At 46.5% G+C, this 20,572-nt stretch overlaps 2 protein-coding genes across 6 annotated transcripts in view; one reads left to right on the top strand and one right to left on the bottom strand.

Moving 5' to 3' along the window:
- The window catches only part of LOC112836550 (protein NipSnap homolog 3A-like), a 35,132-nt gene extending 28,621 nt beyond the window's left edge, over positions 1-6,511 (top strand). The window contains exon 7 of the transcript XR_012373530.1: positions 6,393-6,511. The gene's annotated coding sequence lies outside the window, so the exon portion shown is untranslated. The remainder of the gene's footprint in view (positions 1-6,392) is intronic.
- The window catches only part of ABCA1 (ATP binding cassette subfamily A member 1), a 126,710-nt gene that overhangs the window by 14,042 nt on the left and 92,096 nt on the right, over positions 1-20,572 (bottom strand). For 4 of the 5 annotated variants that reach the window (XR_012373529.1, XM_073876622.1, XM_025888382.2 and 1 more), the window contains exons 24-39: positions 19,674-19,752; positions 18,634-18,836; positions 17,251-17,299; positions 16,989-17,102; positions 15,805-15,953; positions 14,207-14,331; positions 12,873-12,971; positions 10,154-10,343; positions 9,050-9,144; positions 7,709-7,741; positions 6,580-6,685; positions 5,682-5,756; positions 5,034-5,203; positions 3,358-3,535; positions 1,301-1,416; positions 1,060-1,204 (exon numbers count right to left, since the gene is read on the bottom strand). Coding sequence is in view for 4 of the 5 variants with exons in the window: in XM_073876622.1 (XP_073732723.1) it covers positions 1,060-1,204; positions 1,301-1,416; positions 3,358-3,535; positions 5,034-5,203; positions 5,682-5,756; positions 6,580-6,685; positions 7,709-7,741; positions 9,050-9,144; positions 10,154-10,343; positions 12,873-12,971; positions 14,207-14,331; positions 15,805-15,953; positions 16,989-17,102; positions 17,251-17,299; positions 18,634-18,836; positions 19,674-19,752 (1,926 nt within the window). In the remaining variant the exon portion in view is untranslated. Of the gene's footprint in view, positions 1-1,059; positions 1,205-1,300; positions 1,417-3,357; positions 3,536-5,033; positions 5,204-5,681; positions 5,757-6,579; positions 6,686-7,708; positions 7,742-9,049; positions 9,145-10,153; positions 10,344-12,872; positions 12,972-14,206; positions 14,332-15,804; positions 15,954-16,988; positions 17,103-17,250; positions 17,300-18,633; positions 18,837-19,673; positions 19,753-19,779; positions 19,853-20,572 lie in introns of all 5 variants that reach the window. The other variant, XM_025888383.2, reaches the window with a different exon arrangement.

Here is a 20,572-nt window from a genome sequence, read left to right as displayed (position 1 = left end):
ATTAAGTTGCTGTGGGCTGGATGCCTTGTGCTAGGGCACAGGGGAGGCAAAGGTTAATAAAGAGTCTCTACTCTGGAGGAAATGAGTGCATCACTGGATAGGTGTTTTACAGGAGGCATGAAGTGAGGGCTTTTGGGAGCACTGGGGACGGAGAGAGCACCTCCCATGGGGCAGGAAAGGAAAGCTTCACAGTTGAGTGCGGTCTTGAGGGGTTGGTGAGATAAAGGAAGTCAGACCTACAGGAGAATGGAGGGTTTAAGGAACAACCAACTCAGATGAAGTTACAGAGTCTTGGGAAAGGGTGTGGCGGGATGTGGCCAGGAAGGGCCGTACAGCTTGCATGCTAAGTTAAGGTATCTGGACAAAGACAACGCCAACAGGAATGGGCAGAGACCCTTAAAAAGACATGCAATTGGAAGAACTGACAAACAGTTGAATGTGGGAAATAAACAAAAGCAAAGTATATATGATGCCCATACTGTTGTCAGCCGGGGTGACCGGGTGGATGGTAGTGCCATCCAGTGTGACAGGAATGGCAGGAGAAGTACTAGGTCCTGAGGGAGAAGATGATGAGGGCAGGTCAAGTCCAGGGTATCTGGAAATAATCTAAATGGAGCCACCCGCTAGGCAAGTGAAAACTTGAGACTAGAGTTCTAGGGAACAATCAGGGTCAAAGGCAAAGATCGGGGAGGTAACAATGTAAGACACAGGGAGGGGAGTCAGGAAAAGCCTCAGGAACGAACAGCATCACACAGAGACACATTTGAAGTGGAAAGCAAAGACGGCAGAGCACCGAATATTGGGAAGAGCAGCACCGAAACAGAAAGGAGTACGAAAGAACCTGTCGAAGGAAACCAAAGGGCTTGATCAGTCAGAGAAATCTAAGGAAAAGGAGGAGAAAGAGGTGCTATGCAAACCCAGAGAGGAGAGAATCCGAAGGGCAGAGAGGGCCATGGGGTCAGCCCCACAGACGAGTGGCCTAAGATCCTGATGCGGCGCGGTCCCCTGGCTCGCAGAGATGCTCGTCCCTGCGGGAGGTGCTCTTCCTGCAGGACTCACATTGTTGGTAAAGAGCTCCAGCACGAAAGTGGCCACACTGCCGTTGATCCCGATGAAGAGGTTCACGCTGGTGAGGACCACGTAGGCGGTGCTGGGGATCTTGAACACGAAGGAGGCTGGGTACATGAGAGGTGTGATCGACCACCTGGTAAGGCACAAAGACAAATGTCCACTGGGGGTCCCCTGCCTTCCCTCGGACTCTGGGCACCACATGCCTTCCACCGCTGCAGAGGTGCCTTACCCGTACAACAGAAGTAGAAGGGCTAGCACGGGCAGGTTGGTAGAGGACACATAGGACTTCTGCTGGAAGCAGATGAAGATGATAATGACCAGCGTGGCAGGGACCACATAGTTGCACTAGAAGTGGAACAAGGAAATGAAGTTTACCCCTAAGTCAGAGACACAACACACCCCAAGTCTTCACCACCACAGGACAAGAAAGGGCAGATAAACAGAGCAGAGAATAACTGAATTAATGAAGCCACATAAAATATTCACCAAAATACTGGACAATACATTTTGACAAGCATTTTACCCTTGGCTGATTTTATAAACTGCATGCCCTTTCCAGCTTTCCAACAGCTAAGCCAAGGTGTCACGCTCAGTAAACTTACTGAACGATGGATTCCCAGTCAGAGTAATTATAATTTCACAGGCAGCAAATAAGCTTCCATGATTCTTCCTGGAGATAATTGTGTGTTTTATAATTAATGCTATATTATAGTCTGCCCAAATTCAATCTCACATCTATTTATAAGCGCTTACCTCATCAATGTCAGAATTGTTTCATCACACTGAGAATAATTTTAAAGTCTGTCCTGACAGTGTATCAAGCCTTACAATGCAGATATAAAGGCTTGACTACAGGACAATTATGAGAATTCATAACTGGTAGAGCAAAGCAGAGGCAGGGAGGTGAGAGTAGGCTTGTTGGCTGTTAAAAGAATTTGAGCTTCGGACCACAGGGCTCTGCCTCAGTCCCATCCTTCCCCATAGGTTTATCAACAATTTAGATGAAGACCTGCTTTCAGCAAATTTCAGAGTCAAAAGTAGGAAGTGACAGATAATACACAGGTAGCTAAGTGAGGTCTCTGAGTTCACAGACTTGATCTTTCATCTCTGAATCCCCTGTGCTTGCCACAGTCAGATACATCATGAGCACTCAGTACGTGTTTACGGAATGAAGTAATTACTCGGGCAAGATAAAAACAAAAACAAATGGATAGGAAACAAGATGCAGTGTAACAGGGATAAAGTTTAGGTTCAAAAAGTCAACTGTATTCGTGTAGAAGGAAAGAGACCCCATTCACCAATCATTCTGGGAAATGGAAATTTCAGTTTGCTACCAAGTTGCTAACAAGACAGCGCTTCTTCTGCATGCAAAACCTGTGCTGAGGTTTTGAGTGATGAAGGTATGGGATAAAGATCAACTCTCTCTAGACTTGGAACCCTTCACACCAGAGTCTGAAGGGTTAGTTCTGGGCTTGGCTTTTCCAAAGGAACATTAACAATGTGGAGCATGGACACAGAAAGGCAACATATCACAAGGGTGGCAAGTCTGAGAGGCTTGGTCTAATCAGCACGGACATCATCCTCACCATCATCACTCGCATTCGTATAGTGCTCTGAAGATTACAAAGTGTGTTCTCATCTATCATCTTATGTGGGCAAGACTTGGGTTAAATGAAAGCTGTCTTCAAATACCCAAGGGGCTGTGCAGTGGGAGAAGGATTAAATTCGTTCTGTGTGGCTTACAATTAATGGAAGTCAAGGGAGATATATTTCAACTCCACTTTACAAAAATTAGAACTTCAGAATTCTTTGAAGTCCTTCATATTGGTCTGAACGGAAGCAATCTGTTAGTGCTGGCACAAAACCATATCTGAAATGGATGGACAGGCTTCTGGGTCAAATGTATAGAGTTTCCAAATGAAAGATGGATTTCCTGCTAAGGCAAAGAACACCCTGCTTCTGGAGGTGAAAACCTACCAGACAGGGTAGAGGCACTGGAGTTCTAAGAGTCTTCCAGCTCAAAGTTACTTCGAAAAGTGGTCACTTAAGAAATTAGTGGTAGTGATGGTAGTGGTATTCATTGCAGCGTAGACAGATTTTCTCTGCGGTGTGAGATCAGCTCTGCATTTGATCCCATATTTGGCATCATGAGAGTTTACAACAGCCTCTGCCTTTCCTTCTTCATTCACTTTGACTAATGCAAACACTTTTACAGGAGCCAGAGGCTCTTTCATCCAGTCCCCAGCCCTGATGATTTAGAAAGCAGCAGCAGACTGGGGTTCTTACCATGTCCCACACAAAATTGGAAAGCCAGTAGATGACAGGCTTCACTCCACTGATGAACTGCAGGTGCTTCGCTTTGCTGACCCGCTCTTGGATCAGGAACACAACAAAGCTGGCCGGGACGAAGGACATCGCAAAGATGACACAGATGGACACAAGGACATCCACTGATGTGGTCATCCTGAAAAAGAAAGGCAGTGAGGATATGAGGGGTCACCAATGCAGCTGAGAACTCAAGCAAGCAAGATACGTGCGTGCACGAGTGTATGCACACACGCACGCGTGCAAACACACACACGCACGCGTGCAAACACACACAGAGATCTGAGATGTGAGGCATAGCCCGGAGGGAAAAATCCATTGACCAAATGTATTTTGTTCAGGGTTAAAGATGATTATTTTCAATTTAAAAAAAATCCTCATAATTAAAATGCAAAACTGATTCCAATGAGGCAAAAAAGAATCCATTGCCATAATGAAATTATCTTTTTAAAGATTATTTATTTACTTAGAGAGAGAGCGAGAGCATGAGCAGGGGGAGCGGCAGAGGGAGAGGGAGAAGCAGACTCCCCGCTGAGCAGAGAGCCTGACACGGGACTTGATCCCAGAACCGTGGGATCGTGACCTGAAGGCAGACGCTTAACCAAATGAGCCAGCCAGGCACCTGCCACAATGAAATTATTAAAGGAAGTCTAAGAATGCCAAATGGCATTCACTTTGGCCTTCTGTTCTTGACCCTTAAGAGCATTAAGTTGTAAATGTTCACACATACAGTACTAGTGTACCTTGAAAATGAAATAAAGCAGAGAAGTATTAGTGTGAAACTATTCAAGTAAGTTAATTTCTGGCTGTAAATAAAAGTGAAAACAATAGTGTGTGCTTATCAATCTAACAAATAGCAAAAGTTCTATCAGATTCTATTAAAGGAGAACAGTTATAAGCCCATTAAGCAGGGCATAACAAACTTTTTATATGTACTAATTTTATATAAACTTGGTATAAAGATCCTATTGGTATATATTGATATTCTATATGAGTCAAGCAGCAATAGCTGTGCCACGCTCTGGACACAGGAAAGAATCTAACATGTGTTGAATATCAACAATGTGTTGAGTGCTGGACTTGGCAATTTACATGAATTGCCTCATTTAACACCATACATATAGAAACTTAGAAACCAGAGTCAAACACAGATCTCTAGGATTCCAAAAGTTACACACTTTAAACTGTGATATACTGGCTTCAAACTTCACACACACACGCGTGCGCGCACACTTCATTCAGGAATTAGAAGGACAAGCTGATAAAAGCATGCTTCACCAAGTTTAGGAAACCGTGGTTTCAAAACTAATAAAACTGGTTTTCTATGAACGACTGGGTTAACGGTGAGTTAAATTATTTGAGGATTTTATTGACAATGTCACTTTATACACATTCACTCAAGGTAATGGTTTTTGATCCATCAGAATCCTGGATCTTCTGCAGTTTAATCCCTGCCAGCCAGTTCATGAAGTGATCATTTTCTGCCCAGAACCCAAATTCACCCGGACCTACCGTAATGTAACTGTATCCTCAGCCAGCACTCTTCAACCAACTGCACACTTCCCTCCCCTACTCCCCAGCTCCACCAACAGCCTCTCCTCTCCTCACCCCACCCAGGCAGACTCAGCCATGCTTACAGAGCCACTTCCGAGAGCTGCTGCTTGGTGAGATTCAGGGGGTGATTGAAGGCAGTAATCCCATACTGGCTGGGGTTCTCTCCCTTCTGCAGGCTTGCCCGCAGAATGGCATTGTTGATGACGTTCAGGAAAGAGCTGATGGCATGCCAGCCCTTGTTGTTGAACCACACCTAAAAACAAAAGACACCAGGTACAAAGTAATGCTTCCAAATCCTGCTCCCGGGTATAGGTGTGCATGCACATTTTTGAAATGCCAGTCGTACTCCAAGATAATACATGAGCGTCGGAGGACATGGTAAAGTACTAACAGAGACCAGGGTATGTGGAGCACTGACCAAACGGCCAGGCACCGCACCGCCTACCTTGGATCTTTAACTCATTCAATCCTCACCACAGCTGTAAGGCGTGACTCCTGTCTCAGTTTCTTAGATTAGGAAACCGAGGCTTAGATAGGTTAGGGAATTTGGTCAAGGTCACAGCAGTTCCCTCGGTATGTGTGGCGGTAAAGCCAATTCTCTTTACCACCACACTGTCTGGCCTCCACGGTAAAATTAGTAGTCTGCTCTTTTCTGTCATGAATACGCCTATCAACATTATGAGCTGAAAGTACTTAGTTTATCAAGAAGCTACTGGAACAGAGAGCCTCACCTTGACGTTATTTTTCGTGTCCAGTCCTGTCATGAACCTCCCCAAGCTGCTGAGAAATCGATCTGCAGAACTGTCCTGTGAACAACAGAAACCTGCCTCAGTTGGGATGATTCACAATTCACAAGGGAAGGGCAACAGGACAATCCTACGAAGGGCCACATCGTTACTGCCTTGTTCACCTGAGTGAGATATGAAACCACTGCAGGACTGGTGCCCAAGAAATAAGTGACCAGAAATCTAAAGCATTCACGTTGCCATAAACCACACGTTTTGAAAGAATCACAGGGACACCCTGTGACTTCAAGTCCCAAGATGCAGAGGTCTCAACCGGGTGGTGAGCATTCTTCAAAGCAGTCCCCTGGGTGTCCCCCTGAGACCCAGAACTACGCTCCATGGGCAGATGCATCGGGTATGCGGGGTCTGGACCTTCAAAGCCGAGTTACAGACTCTAGGACTATTGCAAATGCCCATGGTCCTGAAATCCATGCCATCGGAGCCCTCATTCTCATTTAAAAAATGGGAAACCCAAAATACTGAGAAATGAAGTGACAGCCTCCAAGGTCCTGCCGCCAGCCTGAAGGAAATGATTCATTTCCTTTTAACCAGTGATTGTTTCAGGTAAGTGGGTTTGAAGCCCAGTTTATTTACTTCATGAAGTTATTCTGAGAGCTTTTAAACATCTGAATTTTTTTTTTTGATCTATGTTTTCAGATATTAAATACCTGCTGAGTAGCTCAGTCTTGGCTGGCACAAGATCAGTAGATGCCAGTAATGGCTTTGGATTCAAAGTCTTCAAAAACAGTAAGTGGCAAGGTGATTAGATGTACCTGCCAACCACTCCCACAGAGTGGCAACTCTGGGCCCATTTTTCTGACATGTCCTAGGATGGATACCATACCTTGGCCAGCTTCAAGTGCTTCTTCACTTGCTTGATGGCATTATTAACTTCTTGACTTGAAGGAAGTGAATGAGAATTACTTGCACCCAGGGAAAACCCTCCATACCTAAAAGAACAGCCTAACATTAAAATACAGTGTGGTACACAGTATCATTCAGCAGCCCACGTCACATGAATGTTTGCAGGCTTCATGGAGGGGAATTGCTTATTCAAAGCAAGACCAAAGTTAGACTTGGAGAAAGCTGCATCTTGGCCCCCTCTAAGGACTTTTGGCAAGCGCTTAACTCTTACGGTTATTGCCCGAGGACTGTGATTACACACAGCATGAGATGGCTGAGACCCTGAGGAAAGAACGGCCTTTCCCTCACAGATGCTCCTCCGCCCACCCTGGTGGCCCCAGCCTGCACCTGCATGTGGGTCTCTGGGTGTCAAGGAATGTTTGGGACATGTGTCTGGGGAAACACGCCATAGCTCTTCCCTAGCATGAAGGCCACTTTAGGGGTCCCAGTCTGCAATTGCTCTGTGCCAAGTTCTGTGGGTGCTGGCCCTTGGGAAAAAGGCAAAGAGGAAAGGTGGGCAGCAGTGACAGAGCTAAGTTTTGGGGCAGCCATATAAGGCATCTCATTCTCTAGGAAGTACAAACTGGCTTCAAGTGTTTTTCATTCCTTTCTTCCCTAGTGCTACCTGGTTCCTTCAATACCGAGAGAGATAAAGGAGTTCAAATACTGTGAAAATAGATGGCTTTGATGCCTCTTATTTCATCCAAGACCTTCTTGGTCTCATTCTAAAGGCCTGAAAAATTGTCCCGGAGTCCCCAGGACCCTCTTGGGAATCTGATTTGGTGGGGAGGAAATGTAAATAGAGTAAGGTATTTCCCTCACAACACTGTGCTTCCCGGTTAAATCTCTAGAGACCTCCAAGAAACTGCTGAATCTCCTCAAGGGGATCAGAAGGCCAAATATTTCAAAGGCATCTGAAGTGGGAGCTAAGCACCGAGCAGAAACACCAAAGGCAAAACAATCCCCACCCCCCAACATCCTGGGATCTGAGATACCAGGATCAAAGTCATCCTTCTGAACTACAGGAGTCCAGACAAAATACAAGCGAGCACAGAAAGAGATCAACTTACCTAAACTCATTCACCCAGATCTTGTTCTTTAAACTGCAGAAGCCAGAGAAAAAGAAACCAAAAATCAGTTCAAAAAAACATTGATCCTATTCCTGATAACACAAAAGAAGTTACTATCTACCTAAGGAGACAAGCCAGGACAGAAAGAATCCCGTGATCAGTACCCACAGAAGGACACCCCAGTCACTAGGTCTTTCCTTCTCCCCATTTTAAAACCTTGTTATTTATAAGAAAATCATGCTTTGGATTAAACCACTTCAAAAACCACCTCGTAGACAAAGATGTGACTGAACTAAAACTTTTTTTTATTATTCCTCGTAAGTAGGTTTCACACCCAACATGAGGCTCAAACTCATGATTCTGAGATCAAGGGTCGCATGCTCTACAAACTGAGCCAGCCAGGTGCCCCAAAACCTACTGAATTCAAGGTAATATGTCAACTACAGAGGACATGGAAAGGTTATGCCTCTTTCTTGGAAACTCGACAGTAATTATCATTCAGCATTTAAAGTTACTGAGAACACCTAACAGAGAAGCCCAACAAACCAAAAGGAAACCAGCACAAACATTTCCTGGGCATCAAGTAAGTATTCAACGCTGTGCCTCAATAGCCCTGGAAACTTTGGGGCTGTTCCAAGGCTCCATGGCCACATCAGGCCACCAAGCAGGCCCAGGGCTCCATAATGCCACATACTGTCCACATTATCACACACTCCATTCACGAGAGGCACTTTATATATCAACGTCATTCAATCTTCCCAACAAAATAATAAGAGCAATGGTATTTTCACATACTCTACAAACGAGGACTTTTTAAAGGATAACTGGTTGCTCCTGGTGAAGCAGATGGTAAGTAGAATTCAAATTTGAATCGAGATTTATTTTTTTATTGACATACAACTGACATAGAACACGATGTAAATTTAAGGTATATAACAGTTTGATTTGATGTATTTAGGTATTAAGATTACCACGATACCTCCACCATGTCCTAAAATCATCATCCTTTTTTTTGTAGCAAGCATATTTAAGATTTAGTTTCTTCACATCTTTGGAGTATATAATATAGTATTGTTAACTATAATCATAATATGGTACATTTGATCTCCAGAATTTTTCTAATGCACAGACCTGTGATTATACCAGGCAGCCTTACCTTGATGCTGAAGACTTAAAGTTCATAATGCTTATCTTTTCTAGGTTGGGAGGAAATCCTAAACTTCCAAAAGCCAACATCAGGCCAAAATTTGGTATTTTTCCCCATCAGCGTGCTATTTTTAGACCTTTAATTCCCCTAATCAGGACTGAAAAAAGCAAGGGCCAACTTCAGTAAATAATGACCTTTTGGCTATGATCTGCACATAGGTCTTGACCAGATAATCCGAAATGTTTCTTCCCGTCAGGTTCTGAAGGATGTCTGCAGTGTTCTGTTTTCTCTGTCATCACAGAAAAACAAGCACAAGTGTCTTTATAGACAATTGAAACAGAAAAAAAAAAATCAAGGACTACACTACAGTGACACATGTCCCTTGAATGTGGATCACAGTGTGACCAGACCCTGCCCTCAGGGCCCAGGTGCTGCCATCAGCCAAACACAGAGGCCTAGTCCTTTCTGCCCTCAGCATCGGCCATTCACTTACGCCAAGCCAAGATGTCCCCAAGGAAATTATTCTGAACTACTGAGCAACAGACACTGGAACATGATTCTTTATAGTCAAAAGGTTTTTAGGGAGCAGTATCATTGACTATGCCCAGTGACTTCTTTGGTTCATTGGAGTTATACAGATGCATAGATTCACTGTTCTTTTATAGAGAAGTAACCAGGACTTCTTTTAAGTTCTCACACCCACTTACAATTGCTTGTCCTCACCCTGCAACCCAGATGCTGATAAAGCAACAGAGGGAGATCACAAGCCTCCTTCTGAAATTGTTCTCAGAAAAAAGGCTCCGAACTGCTCCCCACACTCACAGCCTCAGAGAATGTCAGAGTTTTAAGACCCGCAGAAGTTTCATGGGCCAGCCTCCCTAATTCAGAGGTGAGGAAACAGGCCCAGGCACTGAGCGGCCTGTCTGAGGTCACCAGCTCATCTGTGGCAGAACCAGGGATGGAGCCGGGCCTGTCACAGTATATTCTGTGACATGACCTCAGTGGGAGAAGCCAGACTGTGCCTTCCACAGCCCACTGATCCAGAGTGTTGTGATCTGGTTTTAACTCAAACAAGTAAGTAACCGAGGCTGACTTTTCAAAGTAGACAAACAAGCTAAAATATGGGAACTTGTAGACCAAGTCCCTTCCCCTCAAAACCCACATGCCTTTCCCTATGATAAGAATTAAGATCAAGAGACAACCCCCTGGCAGGATAGGTCAGCCATTCCTTCTTCCCAAGCAGAAGCTCCCAGCCCCACTGCACCGCCATCTGCTCAGTCACACGGAGAGTGACTCACTTGTGGAGGAGGCAGCCCCCCTGCCCCCAGGGGACACACGGGCAGCATCTTCTTGATTTTGTCACTGCTACACTGGCAGGTGGGTGAGGGGTTCTCCATCGTCCAGTTCCCATTTTGGAACAGGTCCGTGAGGGTCTGGGGAACGGGGGCGGTGGTCCACTCCTCCTCCCCCACTGAGCAGGGCATGTCTCTGCAAAGGGAGGACAGCAAAGGCAGCATTACCCGAGAGGACCTGGCCTTTCCTGGTGCCTCAGGAGCACAGACCAATCAATAACAACCACAAACATGCATCTATCCATCCCCTCACCATTTGTTTGATCTCCCCACAGACCTGTAAGCTGCAAACTCACTTTACAGGTAAGGATGAAGGAACACAAAGAGGCCCTAAATGCTCATATACCAAACTCCAGTCAATCCAATCTGCCGGCATTTGGTCTCTTGCCCCTGTGTCCGCTCAGCGAATATTCACTGAGCATCTACTATGTGCCAGACACTGTTCTGCACATCTGAGAGTCTGGGGTGAACAAGACAAAGTCCCTGCCTTCTGTAGAGGAATTTGGCAATAAGCAAATGTCACTTAGCCAAAAATAAAGCAAAATAAGAGGACACTGAATTGGGGGAAGAGGGACTACTGCCTTCTTCCAAGGCATAAATGATAGAAAGGAGTCAGGAAAAGATTTGGGGAGAAAGAACACTACAGGCAAAGGCAATAGAAAGTGTAGGTACAAAGTCTCTCAGAAGAAGTGAACTTTCCATGTTTGAGGAACAGCAGGGGGACAGTGTGGCTGGAATGGGATGAGGTAGGAGGGAGAGTGATGGGAGATGAGTGGTGGAGGGAAGCAGGTGCCATATGACCCGGGCCTGGGAAGGAGTCTGCATGTTATGCTCAATGTGCTGTAAATCTGGTGCAGGATGGCAAGATTCACCTTATGTTTTAAAATGAGTACAGAATTGGGGTTTGGAGGGCATGGGGTGAGGGTGCTCAGTACATGAAGAGCTAGGTTGTCTGCAAGCATCACAAGGCCTTGAAGCCTGACTTGAGCTCTGAATCACTGCAGACCATCACAACACAACGCTTGCCCTCGTGGGTCTTATCTTTCCACCAGCAAAATAAAAGTACAAAATGTCATGCTAAACAAGTCATTTCCAGCATCCCTTCCAGTTGCAAAATTCTACAATGCATAGCCACACTCTTTATGTTATTCTTGTACGTGCTGAAAATATCAAAGGAACAGATTTGTGGACTGCTCTCTAGTTCTCTCTAAAGCTCCGTGACTTGATGGAAAAGTCCAAGTAAGACACGGGGCTCACACTCCAAAACCTTCCCAAGATGACTGGCTGAGACAAAGCTCAATGCCGCAATCAATGTCCCAGTCAAACTTCCCTCAGTTCTACTCCTTTTGGTAAAACCTATAATGTGAATTTGGGAAAAGTTGCCAGAGTGGGGCCCCTCCGTCCACCGCCCTTCACACACACGTGCAGCGGCGCTCTGCCCCAACACTGTGAATCCTCTGACGGCAGGGGCCGGACCTCTTTTGTCTCTGGAGGCTAGCCCTGAGCCCAGACCCAGCTCCTCCCACGTTGGCACCTCCCTGAGTCCACAGCGCTCAGCGGGCGGATAATGAATCCACCTCATTCTTCTACCTCACCTACGAAACGGGCAGGTTCGACAAAAGTCAAAAGTCTTGTGACTCTAGAGACGATGTCTCCGTGTCCTTTTCCGTAACGGTCATCTTATTCTTTAGGAACGGACATTGGCTGCTAGGGCTTACCACCCATGAAGCAGTAAGTACCAGCAAATGCTTAGTAAATATTCAGTAATAAGAGCCGGCAAGGACATGGTAGCTATCCGTCTAGAAATCTGCTCTGAAACCTTGCACGCCCAGGCACCAGGCTCACTGGTCTGTCACTTGCAAAGTTAGTATCTTCCACTGAAAACCTGGAATTCAAGTTAGTCCTTCTCCAATCTTCCTATGCCTTCCCACACTCTCCATAATTCCTCCGAGTCTGTGCTGTAACTGAGCCAGAACCTCATTCTACCTGAGCCTGGAACCTCGAACCTCCATAGGCCATGGTTCGGGTCGCTTGGAAACTCACCTCTTTTCACAGTCTTTATGCACAAAGACCTCCACACACACCTCCCCCCCGACATGCCCACTTAGAGACACGGGGTTATTTCACTGCATTTATCCATACACTACCTACTTCCTTAAAAAGGATTTTGAAGGAAAGTACAAAAATATGCAACTCCAAAAGAAGAAAACGTCCATCTTTATACACAATAATATAGAACATCTTTCCAGGTTGGTAAAGTGAAGAAACTGATAAGCCAAACCGCAAATTATATCTAATGGCAGCCTATCTCTGCTTTTAGGTACAGGAGCTGGTAGAAAGGAAGAAGGGGAAAGCATTTGATCAGTACAAAGTGCTATTTGAATTAAATATTAATCTCTAAAGCAGTAACTAAATGTCTGCAGTGATTTGGCTCCGCAGGATGACAGAAAACTCTCCTCGTTGGCTCTGTTTGTTCCTAGATTCTGGTTAGATTACTGTATCAGCTTTTTAAAAAAATTAAAAATGCTTTGAAGGACAAATGATACTAGTCATAATGAGGGGCATCTATCACAGCTGATAAAGGTAACAGAGCAGACATCAAACCCAGGGGACAAGCATAAGACAACCCAGCTGTCAAGGGTCTCACAGCTCAAGGGGCACTTACGGGATTGGATTTCCTTCCATACAGCGGGTCCCGAAGCCGGGGTGTCTGGTGAGGGCATTCAAGAGTTCCTGGGTGCCCACGTCCTCAGGAGCATCATTACTGTGGGTACATGACAGCAGCCAGCTCAGCAATTCATTAAAACCAGGAATTGGGAGGTGGAATTGTTTTTCTAAACTGAACACTTTATTAGGCACTTCCTGTGTGCCAAGCGCTCATTATCAGAAATGAATAAAACACAAAACCTACCCAGAAAGAGCTGACACTGACTGCATGTTTGGGATTAAGGTAAGGGACAGCCCTCTGAGCTTGTGTAAGCTGTAATGAATGGAGCTGTGCCTACAGGTGTGCGCACGTGTATAAACGCCCACGCACATTTCTATACGTATTTTAATGTGAAGAAATTCATTAAGGATCGGTTTTTCAAAATACTTTCACAGTTATCCACGAAACCTGAACCAAACAGGAAAGAAACATGGGGCTAGAGAAGGAAGAACCGATTCACGTATTTATGTATTTTTTGTTTTCGTTGTTTCTTTTAAAGCTTCCCTTTTACATCACTGAGATGCTTCTCCCCATCTAAAGGTCTACAAATACTACAAGATGGAAGAAAACTTCTGTGGAAGGAAGTAGAGAAATTCCTTTGTCCTTTTGTTTGAAGCACTGGATTGTTACAGAGTAGCTGGTATCCATGTCTAAAGAACACTCTGTGACATAATAAACACATGAAATGTACTGTGCAAACAAGAACCTGGACGTATGGGCGCCTGGGTGGCTCAGTTGGTTAAGCGACTGCCTTGGGCTCAGGTCATGATCCCGGAGTCCCGGGATCGAGTCCCACATCGGGCTCCCTGCTCCTTGGGAGCCTGCTTCTCCCTCTGCTTCTCTCTCTCTCTGTCTCTCATAAATAAATAAAATCTTAAAAAAAAAAAAAAAAAGAACCTGGACGTATGATGCTGTGACAGTGTACAGAAGCCCTGGGATGAAGCGACAAAATTAAGACACAGCTATAAAAAGCCCAAATACTATAGCTTCCTCATAGATGTTTTGCAAGAGCAGATTATTTACGTAAAACACAGATGCCTGTTCCTGATGACAGTAGGATAAAAAGAAAGGAGCTCAAAAGTGGGAACAGAGGACGGGTCTGTTAGTGGAGGTTCAATTCCCTGCTGTTCTTTGCATACGATATTAGTCTGTGTCGGGGCTTTAGAACAGCTGATAAAATCCACTCCACCGTGTGATTCTCGAGGCCACCTGCCCTTGGTCCTCAGGAGCATCAACACCCTCAGTCAGCCTGAGCTCTCTTCTCTCCAGGGGCACAGAAAGCAAACACGTACCTGACAAACGTGTACTGTTCATTGTACATCCAGGGCTGAAGTTCCAGGCTGGGGTACTTGCCAAAGGGGGGCACGATCAAGCTGAACACCAGGGCAATGCAGACAAACACAGCTGGTAGGACGATCTGTAACCAGCGGACAGAGGGGGAAAGGAAGTGGCAAAACAAGGCCAAGTGTCAGAAAAAGGGGCCTGGGGCAAGCCCCTAAGAGTCCAGCCAGCCTCCCTAGCCCAGCCAGCACGCAAGTGAGCACCACGGGACCCAGAACAAAGCTCCCCCAAGGCATTCATGGCTGGCAGGTGGGAAGCAGCAGATCCTGCCACCGAAACCTCTTCCCTCCAGGGCATTTCTGGAGGCTGGCAGCACAAGGCCAGAGGCTGTGGCCACCTCGCAGAGGCACGAAGCTCAAAACTTTACAGAGTAAACAGTGGTCACATGTCAGGGGGACTCAGAACCCTGGGTCCTACTCTCTTCCCAATGAAGACCTGAGAAAGACCACGATGGGCCATGAGCCCGGCTCAGCTCAGAGAAAGGCCAAGAGAACAAGCCCTGCACCAAGAGCCAGAAGACCCGAAGCCTGGTTCTGTCTCTACAAGCGTATCCATGCGAAGTCACTCCCGCTGAGGCCTCAGTACTCTCACCTGTAATCTACAGACCAAGACTAAGTGACCCAGTCAGATCCCACGCTCTGAAAGGGGACAGCATCCGCTGTCACCATGGGATGGCCTCAAAAAGCATCATCACCCAAATCCTTCTTTATGGGAAAATACTCTATGATAATTCTCTCACTTCATTATCGTTACAACTCTATCACCAATCAACGAACAAGGGAACTGAGCTCAGAGAGACTAAGTAACCTGTCCAAGGTCACACAGCCAGTAAGTGGCAGAACCAGAATTCAAACCCAGGTCTGCATGCTCCAAATTCATACTCTCTGCATTACCCACAGAGTCTGCAGGGAAGAATCTCTACAGACACTTTCTCTACACTTCTCGATTTTATACAGCGGGATAATTTTATCCCTTCCGACCGAGCAACTTAGCATGCAAACACTGACATGCAGGCAACAGTGTAATGAGTCTTCTCTGTTTGCCCATTTTTTTCTGACCTCCCTGGCTACCTGTCCGTCAATTTGCAGTTAAACACCACTTTAGAGAAAAGTCATGTTTCCAAGAAGTTTATATGTCAAGTGCATCTCAGGTTATGAAAACTGAACTTGCCCAGCCAATTTTCCTAAACTCTGTCCTTGTTACACTGTCCTCTACCATAAACCTCACACACACACACACACACACACACACACACACGCACAGCACGACTTAATGCCAGGCCCCATTCTAAGCACTTACTCACTAATCCTCATAACAACCCTATGTCATAGGCACATTATCTTCATTCTAAAGACGAGGACACAGAGGCACAGAGAAGTAACTTGCCCGCAGATGCGTGAGCGGCAGGAAGCAGGACTGGGATTGAAATACGGCAAGTCTGACTCCAGCATCCACCTCACAACCATGACCCTCTCCTGCCTTCACTGGTCAGGGAGCCTGCGGCCCACCCGGGAAGCCAGAGTCACTGGCCTGGAACAGCACTTGTCACCTGAGCAAAGAATCCCTTCCGACTCCGTCTGGCAATCAGCAGCCTCTTCCACAGAAGGGCCACAAACTGCTGTTGCGTGAGCTTCCAGCCCTTCACCTGGTAAGAGCCTTTGCCGTCCATCCCGCTGAGCAGGTCTGTTTCTCTGGATTCTGCAAGAAGCCAACACTGAAGGTCACCTAGCATCTGAGGCAGTTTTGACCTCACCACGCTCCGCCCTCCATCATCCTCAGAAACCGTCTTGGAGGCTTGTGTTTGAAAGCCAAAGTCTCTCAGAAGTCCAGGGCTTTCATGACAAATCAACGTCCCAGGAAAAGCTAGGACCCCAGATGTCCAACAGTAGAGCTTTCTGCCTTCCAGTTCTTGTGTAAGGAGTGCAGAAAATGAAGGTGCCTTGAGACAACTGAAGAGAAGTGTTCACACATAACTGTTGTACATCAAGTCATTCAGATGAACCAAGTCATCCTCAATTTCTTATAGAATACTCTACGAGACAGGCCATGCATTTAGGCTGACATAATTGAGAACAGACAATGCTGATTTGTCTACCATCTATTATTTTGGTAAAAATAGACACATTCAAATGATCTAAGTATAGACAATGTCTGAAATCAGGGAAAACATGAGGGCCACACACTCACAGGAGCAGGATTGGGAGAAAGGTTTCTGTACCTCAAAATTGTATAAAAATCCTTGTCTTAAACTAATGATTCCTAACTGAGGCGTTTTCACATCTTACCAACATTTGCTTGACTTCTTGTCTTCCATTCTCCATCCCAGTCAAACACACAGGGACACGCTCATCCAGAATATCTAAGTCTAAGGTACACTTAGCTCTAAAAGCTGACCTACTTCAAAATCATTCATCAACAATTAAACACCTTATCTAGGCAAGAAACTGGATCTCCACAGAAAAGATACAAATGGATTCAGAGGACTGAGGGACCATCCTTTTATGTGTGTCTCAAGTGAAAGATCTCAACTAAATGAAAAAAGTGATAAGGATGGGCTCCTTCAGGTTTGATGGTGTGCCCAATGCTGGAAAAGCGAATGTGGCTTTTTTCATCATCCCACTACCCTTTGGACCCTGTAGGCATCTATCATCCCATGCTCAAGGCCGTTAAAAGGTAACACGAGACAAGAAATTCACTTTCAAACAACGGAACACAGATCTTGCCCAAACAGACCTGGGTCTACATCAGAATCATTAGGATCAATAGCATCATCTTCAGTGAACGGGTGAAGGCAGCTCTGCTTGTCCCCAAAGGCCCGTCTATTTCGTCTTGCTGGCAAGGTGCCATCTGCAGGCAAAAGGAAGGAATTCCACATTTGATTTTATTTGTAACAAAACAAGCCTTCCTCAAGTCAAAGGGAAAGGGACAACACCGGTGAACTAAGAGAGCCTACAGGAGGCACTTCCCAGAGCATACAGCTCCCCCCAAGGCTTACCTGAGGTCTCAGCGTCCACCCCACTCTCTTCAGCCACTTTGAGAAATATCTGAAAAAACGGTAGGGAGAATAGTATAACCATCACGTGATGAAAGCAACCATCACCGCCATGATTATTACATTATTGAGTGGCTTGTTAGCCCCTAAAGACAAAAAGTAAAAGCTTCATTTACTAATAATACTTTGCCAGCCATGTGGGAGTGAAGGCATTTTTAACCAGAGAACATTTCCTCCGTACTGAGAACTATCAATCCAGACAATCATTTTCAAATTAAAGGTATGACATTAGAACACTACAGAAGAAATGTGTTCTGAATCTACAGGGAACACATAAGGTGGCTTCTTCCAGGTCTATGGCCCCCAAATCTCTGAGTAGGCTAGCACTGTGGTAAGTAATCCAAGACAGAATGATCAAAAGATGATGGGCTCCCCATTACTAGAAATATTACATCAGGGACTCAAACATCCTAAGACAATATGAACTAGCCAATGATTTCTAAACTCTGCACTACAGACCACAGCCTGGAAAGCATGTAATAAAAGCGCAGACATTAAGGTCTTACCTCCAGAAATTCTGATTCAAAGACCCTGGCGCTGAGGCTTGGAATTTTTATTGCCGGTAATATCCCCAGATGATTTCTCTGCCTGGTCAAGCTTGGGGACCACGGGGCCAGACAACTTTTGTATCCTTCCCAACCCTCCAGGTCTATGATGCTGTGATCTCTAAGGGCGGCTGCTGCTACAGAGCAAAGAGAGCGTGGGCTCTGGGGCCCAAGCCCTCGATGAATCTTAGCTTGGCATCCCTGAGTGCCCGCCTTTTCACCTTATTATGGGGATAATATTAAGTTACAATGATTTCTTTTAAAGATTTTATTTATTTAAAGAGAGTGTGCATGAACAGGGGGGAGGGGAAGAAGGAGAGAGACAGAGAGAATCCCAAGCAGACGCCATGCTGAGCACAGAGCCTGACACAGCGCTCGATCTCACGACCCCGAGATCATGACCTGAGCTGAAATCAAGAGTTGGATGCTTAACCGACTAAGCCACCCAGGCGCCCCTACAGTAATTAAAACAAACCGACAAAAAACCCCCACACACCCAGGTCAGCACGAGGCACATGCAGATTTTCCATAAACGCTGGCTATTTCCTACACGTGGCCATGACACAGCCATGTCGGGGAGCAGTTCTAATCTAGCTCTCCTGCCATCTCCCACCACAACTTTAAAGGGTTAACTGTGGCAATAATACCCCAACATCAATGATATAAGGACTCAAATGACCAGCTCCATGGTAATCCTATTCCCCTGGGGGAAAAGCAGTCCACCTGTCTGGCCTTGGGACTGTGGGACCTGCTATACTCTGAAATCAGTCACTGAACTTACTTCTTCCAGGGTCGTCTCTGAGATGCCGTAACTAGAGATGCCCAGGTCTGAGAGCCGGTCATCAATCTCATGGAAGAGTTCCACAAAGGCCCCCTCTTTGGCAGCTTCGTAGGGCAGCACATAAGTCAGTTCATGCCCAATGTCTTCCACTAGCCGGGCTTCAGCCACATGCTTCCTGATGAGGTTGGAGATGGCCGAGACATCTGTAGGGACCAAAGCACGAAGACAGCTCAGCCAGCTCAGAGGCCCCCCACATCAAGGGCCAGCCGTGCCTCACCTTCTCCCTTTGCCTACCCCTAAGAAGCCAGCTGTCCACGCAGGATACCCGTCCCCAATACTTAAGTCTTTCCACAGGTTCATCTCTGACCTGAGAGTGCCTGGGGGCAAGAACTAGGTCTTATTCACCAAAGCCAGGAACACTGTAGGTTCTCAGTACACTGTGGGTGGGTGGGTGGGTGGAAGGAAGACTTTTCAGAGTTGGAAAGCCTTGTGTCTATTGCCTAAACTCTAGGAGTCTTCAAGGGAAGACCTGAGTAACAGAAAATTAAACGATTCTTCACCCTTCGCTAACCTGGTAAAGGAGGCTCCTTCTATTTATGTCAATAAAGGGCTAATCAAACAGTTCATGGAGGAAGACGACATCTCTCTGGAAAAAGACAGTTTTTCGGACTGGGCACCGATGGACACAGTAAAGGCTTCTGCCCCATAGGTGTTACTGGTGACACTGGTGTCCCATATATTGTGCCAAAGGAGGACCCAGCAGGCCGCTCTCCGTCTCCTGGGCTCTCACTCTCCTTAGCTACCGAGATCCAATCCCTCCCCCATGGCTTGGCCCTCAGCATCTCATCCCTGGTCTCCAGTGTCCAGCCAGATCCATTCCCCAGGAGATCCCCCACCCCCAATCACGTCAGCCTCTCGGGGTCACTGCCCTGCCAACTCCCACACCGAGCCCCCCAGCAAACGTTAAGCCAATCTGCCACCAAGCTGCACCCTCTCCCAGCACCCCCCACCTTCCGCCCGGCCCCAGCCCAGCAGCAAACCTTGAGTCAGCGCCACCAGCCTCTGCACCTCTCCTCCTCTGCCTCCACTCTGCCCAGCTGGGGGAAGCTCAGGCACCACCTGAATAAGAAACCCCAGAGTCCTTACCGATGGTCAGCGTGTCACTTTCATGGTCGCTGCCCAGGCCAGCATCAGAACTGCTCTGAGAAACACTGTCCTCCTGATGGCAAAGAACGAGGTGAGAATGGGTCAGGGACTGAGCAAGGTACAGCCACCAGCACCTTCACCAGGGAGGGCTTCCATGAGACTCTACTGTGTGGCTCCTCCTGGGAGGCAACTAATGGGGCGACCGTGGCTTCAGAAGCCCCTGACACGCGTGTGCTGTGTGCACAGGAGGTCAGGGAGCACAGCACAGCCATCAACGGAAGGGGGGCCAGCAATGAACGCTGTCGCCAGGATTCCACTGACCCTCCTAGCATGGGATTCACCTGCCTGGTCGTCTGGCTTGGTGCCTCTCAAGCCTTGACTTACGTTGAGCCACCAGGGGACCTTGTTAAAATGCAGATTCTGATTTAGTGAGTCTGAGAGCTGGGCCCGTGTTTCTGCATTTCTAACAAGCTCCCAAGTAATCCCGATGCTGCTGGTCCTCAGACCACACTTTAAGTAACAGGCACTAGTTAAAAGATAAATAAGCAGATAGGAGGTGAAGGCTGGGATGCAAATGTTTTAGGTGCCACTGGTTTCAGCACACAAATGAATCTCAGGCATGCATGGTGGAACAGAGGAAAACCTACCTGGTTATCGGGTTCTGGTACCACCTCTGTTACTTACCTGCTCGCTGACCTACAAGCCTCATTTCCCTAATCTGAGATAATAATCACAACACCTCCCTCCCACTGTTGTTCTGCACTTTGAGATGAAGGAAGTTAAAAAAAAAAAA

The sequence above is a fragment of the Callorhinus ursinus genome, unplaced genomic scaffold (assembly GCF_003265705.2).
Source record: "Callorhinus ursinus isolate GAN/ISIS: 27379988/994484 unplaced genomic scaffold, GSC_fseal_2.0 scaffold24, whole genome shotgun sequence".
Classification (NCBI taxonomy): Eukaryota; Metazoa; Chordata; class Mammalia; order Carnivora; family Otariidae; genus Callorhinus; species Callorhinus ursinus.
This window is presented reverse-complemented; position numbering and strand designations above follow the sequence as displayed.